This window comes from Homalodisca vitripennis, chromosome 8, assembly GCF_021130785.1.
Source record: "Homalodisca vitripennis isolate AUS2020 chromosome 8, UT_GWSS_2.1, whole genome shotgun sequence".
In the NCBI taxonomy this organism is placed as follows: domain Eukaryota; kingdom Metazoa; phylum Arthropoda; class Insecta; order Hemiptera; family Cicadellidae; genus Homalodisca; species Homalodisca vitripennis.
Window position 1 is genome coordinate 50,713,344 of NC_060214.1, and position 19,444 is coordinate 50,732,787.

At 33.2% G+C, this 19,444-nt stretch overlaps 1 protein-coding gene and 1 long non-coding RNA gene across 3 annotated transcripts in view; one reads left to right on the forward strand and one right to left on the reverse strand.

Annotated features, from left to right (window-relative positions):
- The window catches only part of LOC124367613 (RWD domain-containing protein 4-like), a 37,510-nt gene extending 26,122 nt beyond the window's left edge, over positions 1-11,388 (reverse strand). The window contains exons 1-3 of the mRNA XM_046824574.1: positions 11,149-11,388; positions 6,176-6,314; positions 27-136 (exon numbers count right to left, since the gene is read on the reverse strand). Of these exons, the coding sequence (XP_046680530.1) occupies positions 27-136; positions 6,176-6,280 (215 nt within the window). The 5' untranslated portion in view covers positions 6,281-6,314; positions 11,149-11,388. The remainder of the gene's footprint in view (positions 1-26; positions 137-6,175; positions 6,315-11,148) is intronic.
- Positions 11,389-13,644: 2,256 nt separating this feature from the next.
- Positions 13,645-19,194, forward strand: LOC124367132. Of its 2 annotated transcripts, none has more exons than XR_006922868.1 (3): positions 13,645-13,827; positions 15,110-15,290; positions 18,651-19,194. It is a non-coding gene; the product is annotated as an uncharacterized LOC124367132 (long non-coding RNA). The 2 variants fall into 2 exon arrangements; XR_006922867.1 differs by having other exon boundaries at positions 13,645-13,823.
- The last annotated feature ends 250 nt before the right edge of the window (positions 19,195-19,444 follow it).

A 19,444-nucleotide genomic window follows, 5' to 3' on the forward strand; every position in this document is an offset into this window, starting at 1 on the left:
TGTCAATATAAAAATTTACTACTTACATATGTTTATTGTAGAAGGTGTTCATATTAACAGTAGGTTTTTCCGTTGGATAGGTCTTGCCCCATGATAATTCCAACAGGAAAGACTTCGGGTCACCATCACTGCCATACTAAAATAAAAATTGGATTCAGTTTTTTTGTTGTCTGCAATAGTGGATAACTATGCTTGCAAAAATGTTTACTAAAGGTAGGAGATATTGAGTGATACAAGGTCACTACTTAATTTTAAGATGAATATTAATTTGAAATATATTGGAAAAATCATTGTTGTTATTTAACCCTTCACACACCAATAATGAATTCCATAATTTCCTTTAACGAGACAACTAAAAAAATGTTTTCATTTAAGGTATTTTTACTATAACTATGCTATGAGAGGTAAACACCTAAAAAAATATATAAAAAAGTGAATTACAGTTAAAAATTAACGTATTTATTGATAAAAGTTAAAAAATAACTATTTACAAAACTATTTAATTTATCTAATTCAAAATCATGGTACAATTTATTCAAACTGAAAAATGATAAAAACTACTAATTTTTTATATATTTTCTTATTTTGTCTATCATCTTATCATGTAATTCTAATCTAACTAGTATCTGGGACACCTATCATTATCACTATTCTACTCATAAAGTAATATAAAATGGAATAAAATATTTTATGTAAACACAACACTAACACACAATGAAGAACAATTACAAGACACGTCATAGATGGACCTGTGACAAACCATGAAGCAGTAATACACGCCACCGGATATGTGTGGTTATGGTTCTGTAGGACACTCAGGGCAAACTAGCAGATGATAAACTGAGCTAGAAAAAGGGCAAAGCGTATCCTCTCCCAACCACGGGATGTAAGTCCTCTAAAAATAATTCCTAACCAACCATGAGAAACACGAAGCATGTACCTGCCATTTCAAAAACTTGTTGTGTATTAAAAAACTCTCCAAGAGACCAAGTGTATAGTATCGGATATAATTGTTTTTGGCGTTTAGGTCAAATTCTACAATTAAAATATCCATCTATAACATGGGATGGGTTAAAAGAAATATTAAATGTGAAACAAACATAAATTAATTCAAACAGTCCTTACAATAATACTATTTATACTTTCGCTATCTTTATTTTTCATCTATGTTTACATCACACTATTGAACTTGAAAACACTCTTTGTACCAAAAGAGTAGGGTAAAAATATTGTCCAGCAACCATTGCCACCTAACTCTTTAAACTTTAGCTTAAATCTTTGTTTCCATAAATTAAACCATAGATAACGCATCCAATGCTATAAATTGAGGGCCGGGAAAAGTGAGTGCCTAGACTGCAATCTGTGTAGTGAGAGGTTAGATAGCTAAGGTAGTAATATTTGAACGGTAACATCCGTCACATGGCATAGCCCTAGCATCAGAACTTAGAACTAACAGAAAACATCCCTCGGACCTCAACACACCTAGTCCATATGAACAATTCAAATAATGTGTGTTAAGGCAGGTATCGCGAAATAACCAAGTGAAGCAACGTTGAGTGTGGCTGCTGCTTGGATGGATGAACGCTGAACGATCCTGTCCTAGCAAGCAGGTCGTCTGCCTGGCCAATGGTGGTGGTTCGGAAGTTGACTTTAAGCTGAAACTCCCCAGGTTAAGTGTTAGAGAGGGATTCTTAGCCCTAACATAGCCTGGTAAAATAAGAAATTACTTTACTTTATTTTTTTACTAATACAATCAAAAGTTGAACGCTCTGTGTGAAAAATACTTGTTTTTAACGTTAACTACAAATGACGGACTATTGAATCATCAATTAAAATATAAGTATATAGTGAGCAGTTTTTACTATTGACAAAACTTCATTTCTGCTCTGAAATGCAGCTTTGATGCTCAAAAAGAAATATGACCTTTGGCTGAACGTTTGAAACATGAAGACATCAATGTAGCAACTACAGGTGATAAAAAATAGAAAGCAACATGATGAATTATTAACTCAGAAAGGGACCAAAAAGAGAATAAACCCCTACACATAACATCGTATGTTGGAGGAGGGGGGGGACGCATAAGCAACCCAGTCCAAATTCTAGAGCACCTCAATACTTTAACCAAAGAATTATAATAAGCCCTGATATACCAAATGTATTGAATTGAATTGAATTGAATCATAATTTATTTCCAAACAATATTTACATGCGTGCAAATTTACTATTAAATTTATATTGTCTTGTTACTATACTAGTTAAATGTTTACATAACAACATTATACATAAAAATATTATACACATCAGATTTAAAGTGGCCTAGGAAATGAGCCTACATGGGCGGAAAAGCCTGTGCGTAGGCTCGAGTTGCTTCCCTGGAGATTTTGGACGAATTAATCTGGTGATTAATTATCATATTATAACATCAATACACGCATACACACAAACGCGCGCGCACGCGCGTATCTACATAATACGGCATTGAAATTTATCAGCGTAAGTACTACAAATAGTTTAAAGGAAATATTTAAAGAGAAGAAAAACAAAATTAAGGAGTGGTGTATTTTAAAGATCAAAAAGTCTACCTGCAGAACAACCTAACACATTACTAGCAGATTTCTTTACGAACTGTTATGAAATAAAAAAAAATAAATAAAATAAAAGTATAAAATAGGAAAAGTCCATCTAAAGGCATCAGTGCTGTTGAAGGGGCATCAAGAGGGGGGAGGCAGGGTCAAAAGTCAGGTCCTTCTGTAGTCAGCCGTGATAATTGCCTCGGCCTCCTCCGCGCTGATAAGATACAGCCATTCATTCGAACGTTTCTTACATGTAAGTATTGAAGGTGAGGTGAATATTTGGTTATCTGGAAAGTATTTACAGATATTTCTATACACGAGATGGGATATATAAAGAGAATTTGTAGATGAGAAGGATTTACTGATTTGCATTGATGCGACACCAATATTCCGTGAATATCGTGTGTTATGAGAATGTGAAGTTGTAGAGAAAATTGTATAAAAATGTTTATAAATGTGAACAAGAAGTGTTTTAATGAAGATTTTTCGAATTGATAGAATGGCAGTTTCTTGATATAAAGTGTCAGTTGGGTATCTCCTAGATTTTTTGAAACCGGCTTTTAAGATTGCCTTCTGAACCACTTGCAGTGGCTGTAAAAGAGTTTTATACGCTCCACCCCAGGCTATTATTCCAAACGAGAACAACGATTGGGCATAGGCAAAGTAAGCAAGTTTGACTTCTTTTTCATTTAAAATTTCACTTAAATGTATTACTACAATCCATAATACCAACAGATATTGATTAACTTATTACATCTTCTGGTTTTCACTATATCTCCAAAAAACGTTAAAAGAAATTTGTAAAGAACTGATTGGCTCACTAACATTTTAACAAATCTTTCATTTAAAGAAATTCTCAATCTATCAATCAAAATGCCAAAAGTATATAATAAACTAAGAAAGAGATGCTAATCATCCAGGTAACTAGAGGCCAACTTCTCTGATACCCGCATTCTCAAAGGTTATGGAAAAACTGTTTTTTACTAAACTACTCAATATTTGTCAACTAACCTACTATTAATATCACCGAAAAATGTTTCTAACCTAACTACTCCACATTTGTCAACTAACCTACTATAAACATCAGCAGAATATATTTATGACTCGAAGATTGATAATAGATCTTAAGCCGCGTTTACACCGGATTATTGCAGACTTTTATCGGCAATTTTTAGTCGAAAGCCTTAAAACAACTGCAACTCGCATTGCCTACTGTAGTTGCAGACCGATTTTATGAGTTGGCCACCAAAATTTGGTTTTCCGACTGAAGTCGGTAAAGATCAAAGGCGGTTGCCAACCTCGGTCGGCAATACGAGTTGCAGTGCCAAATTAAGCGACGACTTGAGTCTCCAATTAAACCCGCTACCCCTCCCACCTATCGGCTCCACGTGGTCGATAGGTATTTAACATTTACTCACTTGTATGTTATCCTTCAGGAAATATATCAAAGCCTCACATAAATCTGGCACAAAGAGAGATATCGCACTTTTTGAAACTTTAAACAAATAACTGATGCTTGTATAAGAAATCGCCAGTTGCCAAAAATTGCAAAGTTATAGCTAACCTTTCACGCACTGGAATTGTTTTCCTGTAGTTAGTATTCTTTTTGCTTGTTGGATGTGTCCAATACCAACAATTAACCCTCTCCCGCTCGTATTGTTTCCAGGCGCTCACGGTGCTTCTAACCTCAATTAATTCGCTCTGCCGGTTACGCTCGGTCAAAATACGCGGCGCCTCAACTTACACACGTTCTGTCATTATAATTAACTATAATTATATATATTAATTATTTTACTATATATTGGTTCAATGAAGTTGATTGTACGAGACCAGGGAGGGGGCACACGGACAGCTGGGCGCCGGTGGCGCGGGGTTGTTGCGCAGTTACTTAGTGAAGGTCATTGTCAGGCTCGCCGTCACAGCCATTGCCACTGTGATCACTCCGAACTACATCCTCAATCCCACCAACCACTTCACAAGACTCTGGTACATCACTACACTCACTTGAATCGTCGCAATCACTACTAATAACGATCGATTTCACTGCCACGAAGTGTACGACTACAACCCGCCATTGTTTCCGCACAACTAAATAATATAAATAGCAAAATAATGGAATAAATCTATTGTAAAAGTAAAGTAAATGGTCTCCTGATAGCAAACAACTCGTAGTAGTATAAAATATTGCTACTCGAGAGCAGCACTTATCGGCTCTAGTGGGTAAAGCAGTGCGTGCCGATCTGTGCCGTTTAAGCTGCAGTGGCTATGTGGTGGCCGTGCCGATTCATGCCTTGCGAGCGGGAGAGGGTAAAACATTCAAAATCGTTGCTCGACATTCTTAAAAAGTTTTTTATACTGCCATCGCATCTCAATTCTCCCGTCAAAGGATCTGTATCATCTCTATTTAAGTCATTCAATAGATTGCTGCCACTATACTTTGCTCTTGCCTGCAATGAAGGTCGAACCTAGAATCTTCTCCGTCCTCAATTTACATAGAACACACGCTGCCGCAGCAAGTACAACCTCTTCCGCACTCGACATTCTATATACTGTCTAATTTTTTGGTTGCAGGTTGCAGTAAAAATTAAGCAAACTGTGTTCATGGTTGCAGATACAAATTGCAAACTTCTATCGGCAACTAGCGTCACAATCGGAGTTGGCAATTTTTTGTTGCCAATTCCGGTGTAAACGTGGCTTTAGTGACTGGGTTGAATTCCAGACCAACTGGAAGATGGCAACAAAGCCACTGCCTTTCTGCTAGACTACATTAAGGCCTTTGCTTGCCTTAGCCACGACCATCTTTTACCTAAACTTACGGCACTTGGGGTAGTTGGACAAACAAATTAATGGTTAAAAAGTTTTAGGACAGGACAAAGCCAGGTAGTTAAAATTAGCTAAACAAATAGTAATTAAAAATTCCTACAGATCACACAAATTATGGTGTGCCACAGGGTTCCATACCTATGCCAGTTTTGTTCGGTATACACACAAATGACTTCTCTAGAATCTAGATACATGCCAAACTGCAGTCATGCGTTGATGGTACTGTGCTCTTACTACGTAAAAAAGAAATAGATTGAAATAGCTGTCTACACTGCACTAAATATGGCAATTCTGTACTGTCAAGGAAACTGTATTGTACAAAGTTAAAATAAAACTAACTGACTCCAGGGAGGCATTAAGTAATTATAAACCTACTGCACAATGTAGAGAAGATAGCCAAAGCCTAACTATTGACAACTGTCTTGCCCGGACTGATGATATACACATTATGTGACAAATTAAGCATGTCACTATGTTATACATGGGTTAAAAGTATTAGTGATCTAGTAACAGAAAAAAGTCTACTATGCATTCTATGAATCTTTCCTTCGATATTGGATTGTAGTCGTGGGGGGGAAAGGGGAGGTACCTACACGATATAACTTACAGGTAATAGTACAACAGATAGATTAGCAAGCACACTAAGCAACACAAATACAATGGCACAAACACACAAATGGGCTGACTTTAAATTAGAACTAAGTACATTTTATAAAAATCATGTTTGATTAAACATCATTCTGGAATATTGAATAGGACATTGTGGATGCTAAATTCACCTTGTACTGGTACACAGTTGGAGAGATCTGCTTGAAGGCAGTGTCTCCATCGTAAATTGAGAGCAGCACTTCCCTCTCCTCATCCTGCTGCTCAGATTCAGCCATTGTTATAAGATTTTAACGTGTACAAGGAGTAAATCTGCAAAATACAACAATAACCATTCATTAGGCATCACAAAATCAAGTATAAACTAGATAGTTTTCTACACATAACGTAGCTATGGTGGTTGATTCAATATGAATGTTAATTCAGATCTATTTCACCTTCTGCTTAGTGCAGCATCTGAAATATGACCCTGACGCAGACTTGACTCTTGGAATCTGAAGTCAACGTCCGTCTGAGGAGATCCAAAAACCTGGACGTGGACTCCATATTCCATGAGTGAAGGCTGCGACTGCGTCAGATTTCAGAAATTGTATTAAGAGGAAGGTGAAATGGAACTAAACTCAACATTTGTATTGAATCAACAGTTCTCACTATAGCTATATTAGTATACTGCAGTTTTGCTTGTTTTCAAAATTGATAAAATTTCAAAGACAAAGATTTAAACTTAAAAACTGATTTTCTTTCTAAATTTTTAAATCTAATGGAAAAAGATGTTGTAACAAATTAACTGATATTGTATATTCGAACTACTTCAACATAATTGATATACTAGATAAGTACAAAATAATAACATTTTCAAGAGATAAATCAGATGAATGTTTAGTTCATATAGGGTATCCATTTTTTTAAGGCTATCTTTAAGTGGTCCTCCACTATTACTGTTAACACTTTTACTTGCAATTTCACCAGAAATAATGTTTGGTGAAATATAATTGAAACAAAACTGGTGAAAGATACTCCATATATTCTGGCAAAAGTTAGTGGTACCTCCTTACATGAATAGGTAGCTAATTTATGAACGTTAATCATATTTAGACACTGCACATATTTCAATAACTTGAAAACTGACACTTTATGTGGCAAAAACTAAGAAAAAGTTTATGTACCACTTTGCAACTATTTGGATTAAGTTTTATTAAACTTTAAAAAAAAAACAACCGTGTATTAAATTTGCAGTCAACATGGAAATTCTGATGTATCATTAATATGTATGTATTTTGCAGCCAGCTGAATGTGCCAGAATCACCTGATATCACTACAATCAAAGCTGACATCCACTTTAAGACAATAATCATCTATTTTAACCATCTCCCATCCGACTACCACCACAACATGTTTCTGGTGCTACCGGGCTGTATTGATTGGGTTGCTTTGCCGCCAAAGAACACTCTAGCAACTAAATGTTACATACATTACACTCAGATAGCCATGAAAACATTCATTACACAAGGATAACAGTAATGTTTACAGATATTTCTATTAGCAGTTCTAAAAGTAGTCGTACAAGAGCAACACAAAGTAGTTGGTTGTAATCAGAGGCGATTGGACTTTAGTGCCAGGCTCCCCGTCCCAGCAATTTGAGGCAAATGCCAAGGAGAGGGTTGAAGTGCACTCACAAACACATAACTTGTGGATTTTATGCAGAAAATTGTCACTCTCTAGCACAACAAAATATCAAAAAAAAGAGAGAAAACAGTGTCTGCCTCTTGAAGAGTTTTGCAACAATCTTTTGTTGAAATTTGTTTTTGACAATGGAAAGATTGTGAAAAAAATCCTTAGTTTTTATCAATAAATGATAGCAAATGTCCGGGAAAATTATGTTTCCTTACACACCAAAATGTAGCCAACTAGGAAATACAAAAAATAAATCAACTCATACGTGCTCATAGAAGTTACGCAATGAAAAACTTTACCATACAGGTACAGTAGAAAGTTCTGGCTATAATAACAGAAAACATGTGTGAGTAATGGAAAGTAAATGATCTGAAATACAGTAGGTAGATCTACTCTCCCCACTCAAATTGCTAACCTTTTTGTGTATGACTGTTGGTAACTCTTATCCCCTCAAGTTATATATGCACCCCTTCTTAGTTTTTTATTCACCCCTTTTATAAACCCAGATTTCCCCAGGTTCCCTAGATTGAAGAACTATCTGGGATATAAACTAAATATAAAAAATGTGTGTGTGTGTGTGTGTGTGTGTGTTAGTCTGTTTATAACTTTCTTGCAATATGGTTTCTAAGCAAAAGCCTAAGAATTCAATATATGTACAATACAAATAAGTGGACCTGGTTATTCATCGCAAATTCTCAGCTAGTATACAATGTTAAAATTACTACAAAGACATTTTTTTCTACAGAATAATTATATTTAAAAAGTTTCTGTATAACTAAATTTTATAAACTTTCTACTTCAATCATTATTTAATTTTTTTAGTACTCTACGAAGCACAGTAAAAGTTACACATTAGTTACAACATACATTACTGTAATTTTTAAATTATAATTAATTACGATTCAATATCTTGAACTGTTTCTTAGTGGCCAATAAAAAAGCTTGTTTTTTGCCAATTTGGTTTTTTTATAACTATTACTATACTGTAACCTAAGCATACCATATTTATATTTCAACAATCGTCAAATGCTTTATAATAGTACAGACAAACTTATCTTGATTTCTGAACAATACAAAGTCTTGGTAGGAACTAAAGTGCTCAAAGGTTGAAGCTTTAAAACAAACTGGAACAGTAACTAGTCTAACTATATTCTAAGCTTTATGCTGAAAAAACCTATAGCCTACAAGTATATATTTCAGTGAAAACATGAATGCTCTCTTTTTATAGAAACCTCTGCAAACTACCATAAACAGGCCAAGAAGTACTAAAATATATGATAGCCAAATCTAGGTTTCAAATTTGCAAATGACAAAAAGTATCTTGGACGTTAGGTATTGTTATATAAGTCCCAACCAATAATACAAATTTTATATTCTCTTCAGTATAAGAATTATTGTTATATGTTAAGTTAATTGTGTCTGACACCTTGTGACACAAATAAAATATGCATATAACCATTGTACTTGCTGGCATTATTGGTGTAACAGTTAATTCAGTGGTAATCTATCTCCGGGATATTGTTATTATTTCAGTAACAGCTGGGCTGAAAGAATTGGTTTCTCATAATGATTTTCTGGTTTTAGTTTACTCTATCAGTAATGTAAAAAGTTTAATTAATCCGTTTAGAGTTTGATTAGTTTATCAGTCTATGTTATATTGTAGTGATTTAATAAAATTTGTTACTCTAACATGTTACAACAGCATAGTACTGAAACATAATACATTTATACATTATTTTGTAATAGATTATAAACAAACAGCATCTTCTTAATTAATTTTGAATAGTAATGTCAAACTGTATTACGTTATACACTTTTAATATTGTATTAGAGTGAAGCTGTATTTTTATACATCAAAGAAATATAGGCCTACTCATTTTAGATTATAAAAAATAATATAACTTTGTTTATACCAAGTTTGAGCAGCATAGTACTTACAATTACTTAACAGAATAAACATGTCTGACAGTGTGTAAAATCTTGGAGCATTGGAAAAAAGGTTTATTGTACTATCACTAGTATAAACGAATACAACATTTTCCAATATAATTTTTATTTTGGGCAATTTTATTTGATAATTTGTGAAGTGCCTGATGATGGAATCTTTGATTCCGAAAGGCCTTGCACAAAATAAAAATTATATTGGAAAATGTATTCGTTTATAGTAGTGATAGTACAATAAATGATATCAATTTACATTAACGTGACCATGGAAAGGTAATTTCATTTTTTTTTCCTGAAAACAATATTGAAAAAAAAATTTGTCGGCAACAAAAATCAAAGGAGCTACGATTTTTTTAAATCCTCTGAAAACTCCGTTTTTGACAGTATCCTGTAACTCCGCGTCTGCTCAAACTCAGTAAAGCCAGATTTTAAAAACCGATCATACCAAAAACAAGAAATTATCGTACTTTCATATAAAATAATCGTACCAAACACATTGAATGAAAAAGTATGTTATGTTCATATAATAATTTATGTTATAATTAACTTTTGGTTTGTTACTTGTATAAATTTGTCAAAAATCTTTCATGGTACGATAATAACTACCAATCATGTATCTTACCGATGCATAAAATCAATGAAATTATCGTACCTCTGGCAACACTATCCATATTTGATATCCGCGCCTTCTCAAATAAAGAAGGGACGCCATTTTGAACTACTGTTGTTCCTCCGCGTCTATTCTTAACCTCCTAGTTCAGTAGTGGTAATGGCACACCTTTGTGTTGGATATTCGGTATCTCACGTGGAAGCAATTCGTAAGTTGACTAATACGTTAATCCTGTCAACGACGCCTGCCCGCTGCGCAATGCTTGCTCTTTTAGAAAAAAAATTAACTCGAGCTTGCAAAAGTCTAATTCCAGATCACTTGATGCCCCTGCTCCTTAACGCAATAATGTCCGAAAGGCATCAATATAATACAATAATATACTTTCCCCCCAGTTCATATGCACCTGTGATAATAATAGGTTGGCTATAAATGCCCAACCCATGAAAAAAAGTCCATTTTCCATGGTCACGCTAATGTAAATAAATAGGTACCCAATAAATGTCTGACAGTATTTAAATCCTTCTTGTCGTGATTAATATTATCAATCACTCAAGTGTTCCATGCTAATCATACTGCAGCTGATCCTATTAGGCTACTTACTACTATCCAACATTTAACAATTTTGTACTTTGTAGGCATAGTAGCCGAATTAATCATACCCAGTAAAAAGGTTATTCAATAAGATAAGCTATATCCTACAATTCTCCTAAACATCTGAACAGATGTAGATTATTCAACTATTACAAATGGAAGATTCTAAAATGCTAGGTTGGTCCAGATTTGTAAAGAATAACAAATCAAATAATAACTAAGGGCCTGTTCAATCTAGCATATAACTTCGTAAGAGTTTAAAGGTAAATATTAATAAAAAAGTTATTTATTTTAAAGTTATGTAGATTTAAATGAAATTTATCTTACCAACGATCATCTTGACAGAACCACCATTTCAGTAAAGTTGGTATTATTAATAAAGTATATCAACTTTATATGATTTTCATATATATGTAATCTTATGATTTAATAATATTTATAAAAAATTGCAAAGATATCTTCAACAAAACAATAACCTAACTACACTACAAGTTTCAGATTTTGTTACACGAGTTTCGTTTACATTGAACGCCGAGCATAAGAATAAGGTTAGGTTTTAGGAATAGGAATATGAGAGAACAATCTTCTTCTTCCTCTCTATTTTGTGCTGCCCTCAAGGCTTACTAAACTAACAGTACAACCGCTCATGAATTTCCTACTGTTACAAGTAACAGAACATTGACTTGAAATAATACAAGGTCCCTGATACTATTGGAACTATCCAATCAAATACATGGAATATTCCACAGAAATTGCGAGGCCGCGGGATAATTGATAGGAATAAATAATAATAATAGTAAAAGATAATTAAAATACTAAATACGCGTATTTAATAATGCTGTTAATTATTCACATCATTATAAAACATCAACCATAGTATTTTTTAATGGATTAATCAGAAACAATCCATTATCAAATAAAAACGTTGGTGATTTTAAAAATGCAAATAGTTATTGGAGATAAGTATTGATCAAGAGCCAGCCGGATAAATAAAGTGTCCTTCCTATACTTCAGTGGGTAATAGATGTATGTATGGTATTGTTATGTAAAATGTCGTAAACAGAGAACCATTACATCGTTCATTTCCAAAATGGTATAAGTAAATATTATTGTATCAAGGGTTGTTAATATCAATTTTGTACAGCCTATTACTTAGTGCCATTGTATCGATTAGAACTAAAATATTAGATGATAAATAAATGAGGAATATAATTTACATTTTTCATGTAGAAAGTGATGGAGTATATGACAGTTGAAACCACTTTAAACCCCACTACCAAGGACGATGCAAGTACTTTCGAAAGAACTTTTGTTTTGTGAAATATTCTGAGGCTTTCCCCTAAAACAGGTTACTTACTCATTTAAATATTTAGTTGTCCAATTTTCTACGACTCTGTTAGTTTTGAGTTTATTTGTCACTGTTTCACAGCTCCTGTTGTCTGGCCTTTTCATGTACACATTTTCCAAAGAGGATCCTGTCAAAGTTTCACCGATAGAAACAGAAAACATATTGTTGTTTGAGTTAACCTGGAATTTTACAGTTCCGTTTATTGTTTCCTTTAATTTTTTCACGAGCTATGCTAGAAAGCACCAAAGAACTATCGGTGTGTATGATATCCTTGAGAGGATCAATCGAAGTTTAACACAGAATTCACCAGAAAGTTGTAGAAGAGTGAATGCAGTGTCTGAAATCTAACATTGTCTTAGACTCCACTCCTGTAACCTGAAGTCTACGCCCGACTGAACAGATCCAACAAGGCCGAAACGGTAGAGTACTTTTGCGATGCGATACTATGCAGAAGGTGCCTATACTAAGACGAACCGATCTGATATTCTCGAACTTATATAAGTATTTAAATTCGAAAACTCAACATTCATTTTCCAAATGTAACTCTTCCGATCACGAAACTGTGGATATGGAATATATATCTAGGTCCGAAATTGTAAATCACTTCGATTTAAAGGAACATTCGTTATTCGATCACAACTGAAAAGAATATCTCTAACCGCAATCTTCGGTCTTGAATGCCGTTTCCCAGCAGTAGACATCTAAGAGATAAATTCCACTGCTTTTAAAATCAGTGTGAGTGCTGTGACCTTGATCTTCTTAAGACTGCAATTTAGGGCCACCAGTTACATCTTCGCTGGTGCCGCCTTCTTTACTCGATATAGTGAATTCGTGTAAAGTTAGTCGACAGCAAAGGCAAAGGCCACACTAACAAACATACGATTCTCACCTGCCGCTCCATCTCCGGATGGACTCTACTCATGTGTTTGTTCATTTATTTTCATGAAGCACAGACTGGATGTTTAATTAGAACGAAACGAGAGCAATAGTACAATGTTTTATGCCGTCATGCCATAGAAAGAACCAATGGTGCAAGGTGAAGCTATGGCCTAATAAATATTCTCACACATTTAAAAAGAGGGATTTCCTATTATCATTATCCAAATTACAAAGTTTAATTATATGGTCTCCAAAGTCACATAAAATCGAAAATATGCATACATTTATTGAAATACTTGTATAAAAAGTACCAATAGGATGCTGTAAGAGTCACAGAGAATATCACTATTTTAATGTTACTTGATATATCGTTTAGATTGACACACATGTTTGTTTGGTTTAATCTAGTGAATCCTCTCTCTAGTCTATATCATCAGTGGATTATTTAATGGCTAGTTTTAAGGTACTTTTTATATTTTTGAAATGATAAGAGAACTATGAATAATTAAGATACCAGTGGACGTGGAATCAATCAGTTTAGTGTAATCAAAAAAGATAAGATATAGCAACTCATTTGATTAATGACGACTGCATCTTTAATTATTCCCAACGCTGACACAGCTCTCCGGTCGCCACTGCTACAAATCTCAACTACTTCTCAATGAATATTAAATTTACTACAGTGACTACGTGAATATGTTAGATCGTTTGAGTTATTGTTTGGCTGATTTGTGACCTCTGGCTATATGGTTGCCTCTGCTACATCGGTCTCTAAGTCGGTAACTGAACGTTTCTTAAGAGTATTTGGAAATTCATTATATAGTTTATATAGTACTTTGGAAGCATAATCATAACATAAATTACTAAATATTTTCTTGGTTATTTTAACAAACAAACAAAAAACATAATATTTGTGGAATTGTGTTAGTTTTTACAGTATTAGGATGTTTACCTTAAACCTTGTTCAATATAAGGACATTTAAATGAGGAAAAAGAAAATAAAGTTGTCATTGATTCTGAAGACAGTCTATGCACTGCTGTTAAAGATCGGCCATGAAGTTTACTTATCTGGCTTGTGTTTTACATCAGTCGGGGTTATCGCCCTAGTTCTGTTCAAAACGAATACATTAAGACGACTTTTCATTGAAAATCGTTTCTTAAATATCTTGGTCTACAATTAGACAGACTGTACATGAAGGATAGGTTGAAGATGCCTTTACCAAAGAAGCTTGCAGAAAGCCCTTGGAAAAAGACAACCACTAGTCATCAGAAACAATAGACCAAACTTAAAATGTTCAATTTTTCAATGGTAAATTAATGGTAAAATAGTCTACTAAAACTTGTCTTGAAAACGGTTCAAGCTATTCATTATAGTTGAGATTAAACTATACTGCAGAATTATTATTATTTTATTCTGTTGTTATAATCTGTCAGTGCATATGTCATGCAGTAAATTGAAATTATTAAAATTGCTAAATCCATCAATTTAACACTAAGGTACAATCAACCAATTTAACTCCTACTATCATTTTACGTGTTTTTCATTATGTTTGGATAAGATTATAATACATTTAAAATTTTCATAAATTAGAAACATATTTTGTTTACAGCGCAAAATTTTTGAATTTTTTATTGAAATTCTCTTAAAGAGTGGTAGACAAATCTTAACTCCTCCGGTCAAACTCATAGTTCCTAGTCTGGTCGCTGTGTTAATTGTTATGTAAGAATAGAAATTGGTTATCTAAATTATTCTGACTAAATTACATTGTCTTTTTAAGTTTTTAATTTTGTTTTACTTGACATTTTAAGATCTTGTGTAACTTTTGAAGTTGGAATTGTTTCTGCTTCAAATAAGCAGCAGACCAAAAAATCTTTCTCCTCTTCGATATTTTGTTCTCAGCAACCAAATCTTGACCATGGTATAACAATTTATTAATAATATTTTTTTAATTTTACCTGATAAGTTAACTGTTACTCTTAATATCCATACATATTTGGTTGACTGTATACGATGTGTTAATATATAATAATGTAATAATATTTTTTTCCTTATCTGTACAGATTGCAGCAGTGGTGATGTCGTACTTTGTGATTTTTTTTACAGTTCCACATTCAAGAACTATCTTTTTAGCCTTATGGTAAAAACTCTACCATAAAAATGAGACTGTGTCTAGGAACTCACACTTGCATATTGTATTTTATCTAGTATATTAAACATACTATGTGAACAGAGTACATTCAGGTAAGTGCAACTTATCCCTTAGTCTACTCTACTACAAATAATAAAATATAATTTAAGATGTAGGAAACATTTAGTCTTATTCAATAAAAATGAAATAACACTATATCCTAAAATTATTTTTAGGGAAATTACTTAGTTTTAACTTGTACGTTACAACCTCTCCGATAACAAAATGTAAACTTTACGTTTATTGCATTCAGAATTCTGATAATATTTTAATTAAATTTCACAAATCAAATAGAGAAGATAGTTTATTTAAATATTCATACGATAAATCGTCTCAAAATCCGCTAATCTCCAGGGAAATGTGATGATATAACAACCCTGCTACAGGAACAATTTTGTGCTGAACAGAATCAACGTAATTGATCATTTATAGCGAAAATATAAGCTTCTTTTTACTAAATTATAAGTTGTTACATTTAATTTATAGATAACAAGATTGAAAGTGTATGTTACTTTTCATACAACATTTGAACAGATAAAGTAAATATTTTACTAGTTAATACGTCTTGCTTAGTTGTGAAAGGTTTTAGAACGTTTATGTCTAAGTAGGAATAATAAGTTTTACATATGATTGTTATTAAAAGAAAATAAATCGATGAACAGGTCAAAATTATAATTAAAATTTTTTATTTTATTACTGTCAAATTTGTTACAAAAATCCATACTCCGTTGTACCACTTCATTTAGAAGGCTTTTAATGAACCTTTTTAAATTAAATTACATTAAGCTTCATATACCAAACGTACCACCTAAAGAAACTCAACTTTTGAGGTGTATTCTTAAATATATCACTACCGTATTTCAATAGCATTTGGGACTTATTATCTGAATGCACTGCTCAAAAATGATTATCCAATCGTGAATTGTCAATTGGGACTTCACGTATGTAATTTTAGGTAAATATGAGTAACGAGTAAGTGAAGTTGGCGGTGAGGTGTAGTCTTGCTCTAGGATAACACTGTATCTCAAGGAAACGTTTATCTTTAAAGTAATGGCCTAAAGAGCACAGACAACAAAATAAGCTACAGTGTGAAGTTCGAACCACAAAAGTACCACATCTTGGCTTTGTTAGTAGACTAGTTCGTAGACAGCAAAAGTCCAGTTCCTAATACCGAGCAATCATAATTTGACCATTCTCCATGTCATTCTAGCGTTACAATTATCATAAAATTCAATCTACAAGTAGATACAAGATTACAGGTCTATGGCACCATTTCCCCTCTATTTTGTGTTTCATGACAAGAATATAACACTATCTATTGGCAGCGATCGAGGGGGGAATAAAATGAAACCGGTTCGGCAACAATAGCGCCGCTGCGCCGGTTGGACATAAACAGAAGAAATCATGACGGTAAGATATACAATAGGGAATCTGTAGATCGCTTTGATCAACAGTGCCATGTCAGGGTGAAGAGATTGCATTTGACAAACACGTTGACTGTGGTAGACGCGCAGAGCGTCATATACTATTACCGTCATGACTCTTAGTATAGACCAGCAGTAAAGGTGCTAATTTTGAAGAACCACGATAAAAACAAGGTGTATCAGGCATAGATAGACTAAAAGATGATATATATGTTAAGAAATATTTAAAAGTGTCTGTAACAAGGAAACACATAGAGAGCACTTTATAAACAGTACTAAACAAAGATTTTCATGTTCTGAATCCTAAATGACGCGATAGAATGTAACTATCGTAATTTTGATGTTGTTCAGAACTTTAAGTCTAGCAAATGACTTTCTCATGAACCCTTGACTTTCGTATAGTATGATATAAACAGGCAATCAAAACCGAAACGTATCAACTAGGTTAATAACTATGACCATTTAATATAGTTATTTGGTGGGGAAACCATTGAGCTTATATGTTGTGTTGCATAATATGGACTGACAAAAACTGACATACACTCAAATGGATTTCGAAATTAATATTGCTTTTCTTTATTTCGCTTTCCACTTTATATACTTGTGCGTGTGCGCGCGCGCGTGCTCGTGTGTGTGTGTGTGTGTGTGTGTGTGTGTGTGTGTGTGTGTGTGTGTGTGTGTGTGTGTGTGTGTGTGTGTGTGAGACCAAAATATTAAAAAAATTTATTATTTATGTGTTGATTCGAGATGGTGTGAACCGGAAAGATTTACATGAAAAATAATAATTTTTCTTGGTTTTGTAATTATGTAATTATGGAATCCACTCATTGTTTCGGCATTATGGAAATTTGAAATTGTTGTTTACAAATAATCTCTTTAATAAAACAAAACTATTATAACATTTACGCACTTATATACGCATGGGGGCCAAGTGAGATAACTCTCAGAAAACTATGACGCTAATGTTATTTAGCTTAGCCCGAGCCTCTTCCATTTCTAAACCGCACTTTGGTAAGTGGTGACTCTGCTGTAACAGGATTTGAGGATGTATTGTAGTGAACGACAAGCTTTCCAATCCTGATCCACTGCAATATAATACTTGCTATTTAATGATGATCTTCGTGCAGATTCAACCCACAACGAGAGTACATGTTATTTAATATCCCAGAGGTTATTTATAAATTATGCCATTAATTATTAAATCTGTTGTATTGAAACAAGACAACGTTTCTTTATTAAGTATTGAAACAAAATTACATAATTAATTATATTTTGCAATTATATCATTGGTTTACTAGAATAATTATCTTTTATTTAATTATCTGGTATTGAAAAGTGTAACATCAAGCTCTGCAAGGTCTACTGACAATAAAAAACCAAATGTTTATGCGCCAAAACCGACCTCTTGATAAAAAATTTCTTGTTTAAGCTCTTGAAATAAATAAACCACATTGTTTAATTGTATTTGTGAGAAAACCTATGGTTTGAAGACAGGTGAGTGAATAAAACCACAATATATCCTTAGTATGTATTTATATTTTTACAACAAAGCAAAATGGTAAATCTTTAAATTTTCGTTAATGAATGACAACATGAATGAACATTTAACTTCAGAAATAAACCTAATCTACTATTAAAACAAAGACAAATTAGTGCTTCTGAATACAGTTATGACACAAATAACATATCCCTTAGGCTATAGTACCAAGTGAGTTAGTGGACTGTGTTCTAGCAAAGCCACATGAGTTTAAAAATTACAAATTTTCGATCTCTAGGAGACCCCTGCATATATTTGTTAATATGTAATATTACGCAAAGATTTCTTACTCAGAGAAATAATTGACTACGTTTTCTATCCCTAAAGATCAAAGTAAACAAAAAAGATCACAGGTGTTTTTAAAAACTGCGTGTGCTTACATCGCGTGAACATTACCTAATAAATATAAGTTTAAGTATAGTGACTTGGTTCTAAAACCCATGATGCTCTAGGTGGATGGTGGTTTGGCCTGGAACTGGATCAGTATCACCAGGTACGTTGTCACCGCTCCAGCCATCTGTACAGACAGAACACGCTGTCAGTCTACATTCTATATCAAGTTTGGAGCTACATCATATATGAGATATAGATAGTATAGTATTCAGGATTGTTATTATAGTATACACAATATAATTAAACTGGACAGTTTTCATACAAAAGTAAATATCTACCGCTGTGAGGGTTTCGTTATGGATCGGAAAATATCCAAGAGCAGAGAATCTTACGTTGTGATGAGGAAACTGCAGGAGAAACCCTTCCAGCTGGAAAAAGACCCCAAAGATTTTAACCAATTTATTGTAACATTTTTTATGCATTTAATTTTATATCTTAAGGGTGCAAAGGGGTTTAATCTGCAACTGGCGATCAGTATGTGAGACTTTTGTATTGTCCATTAAATCAAAATAGTCAATTTAACTGTGAATATATGCTATATAATTAATAATTGCTTTCTCTTTGTCTCTCTGTAACTCTGTTTTTAGAATCAACATGTTGTATTTAGAATATCTTAAGGTATGAAATTCGAATTTGGTACATACATTAAGAATATTTATTATTATTATTATTATTTTAAATATTGCTTTAAAAATAACAATATTATTTTATTTGCATTTTCAAATTGGTGGCAGTTAATAACTTATACCATACTTTATGGAAATAGAAGATTGTTATTAGTTTAAATTAAAAAAAAATTAGTTAACAATATTTAAAAATTGGTTAAATTTTAAGTTCAAAATGAACATAATTA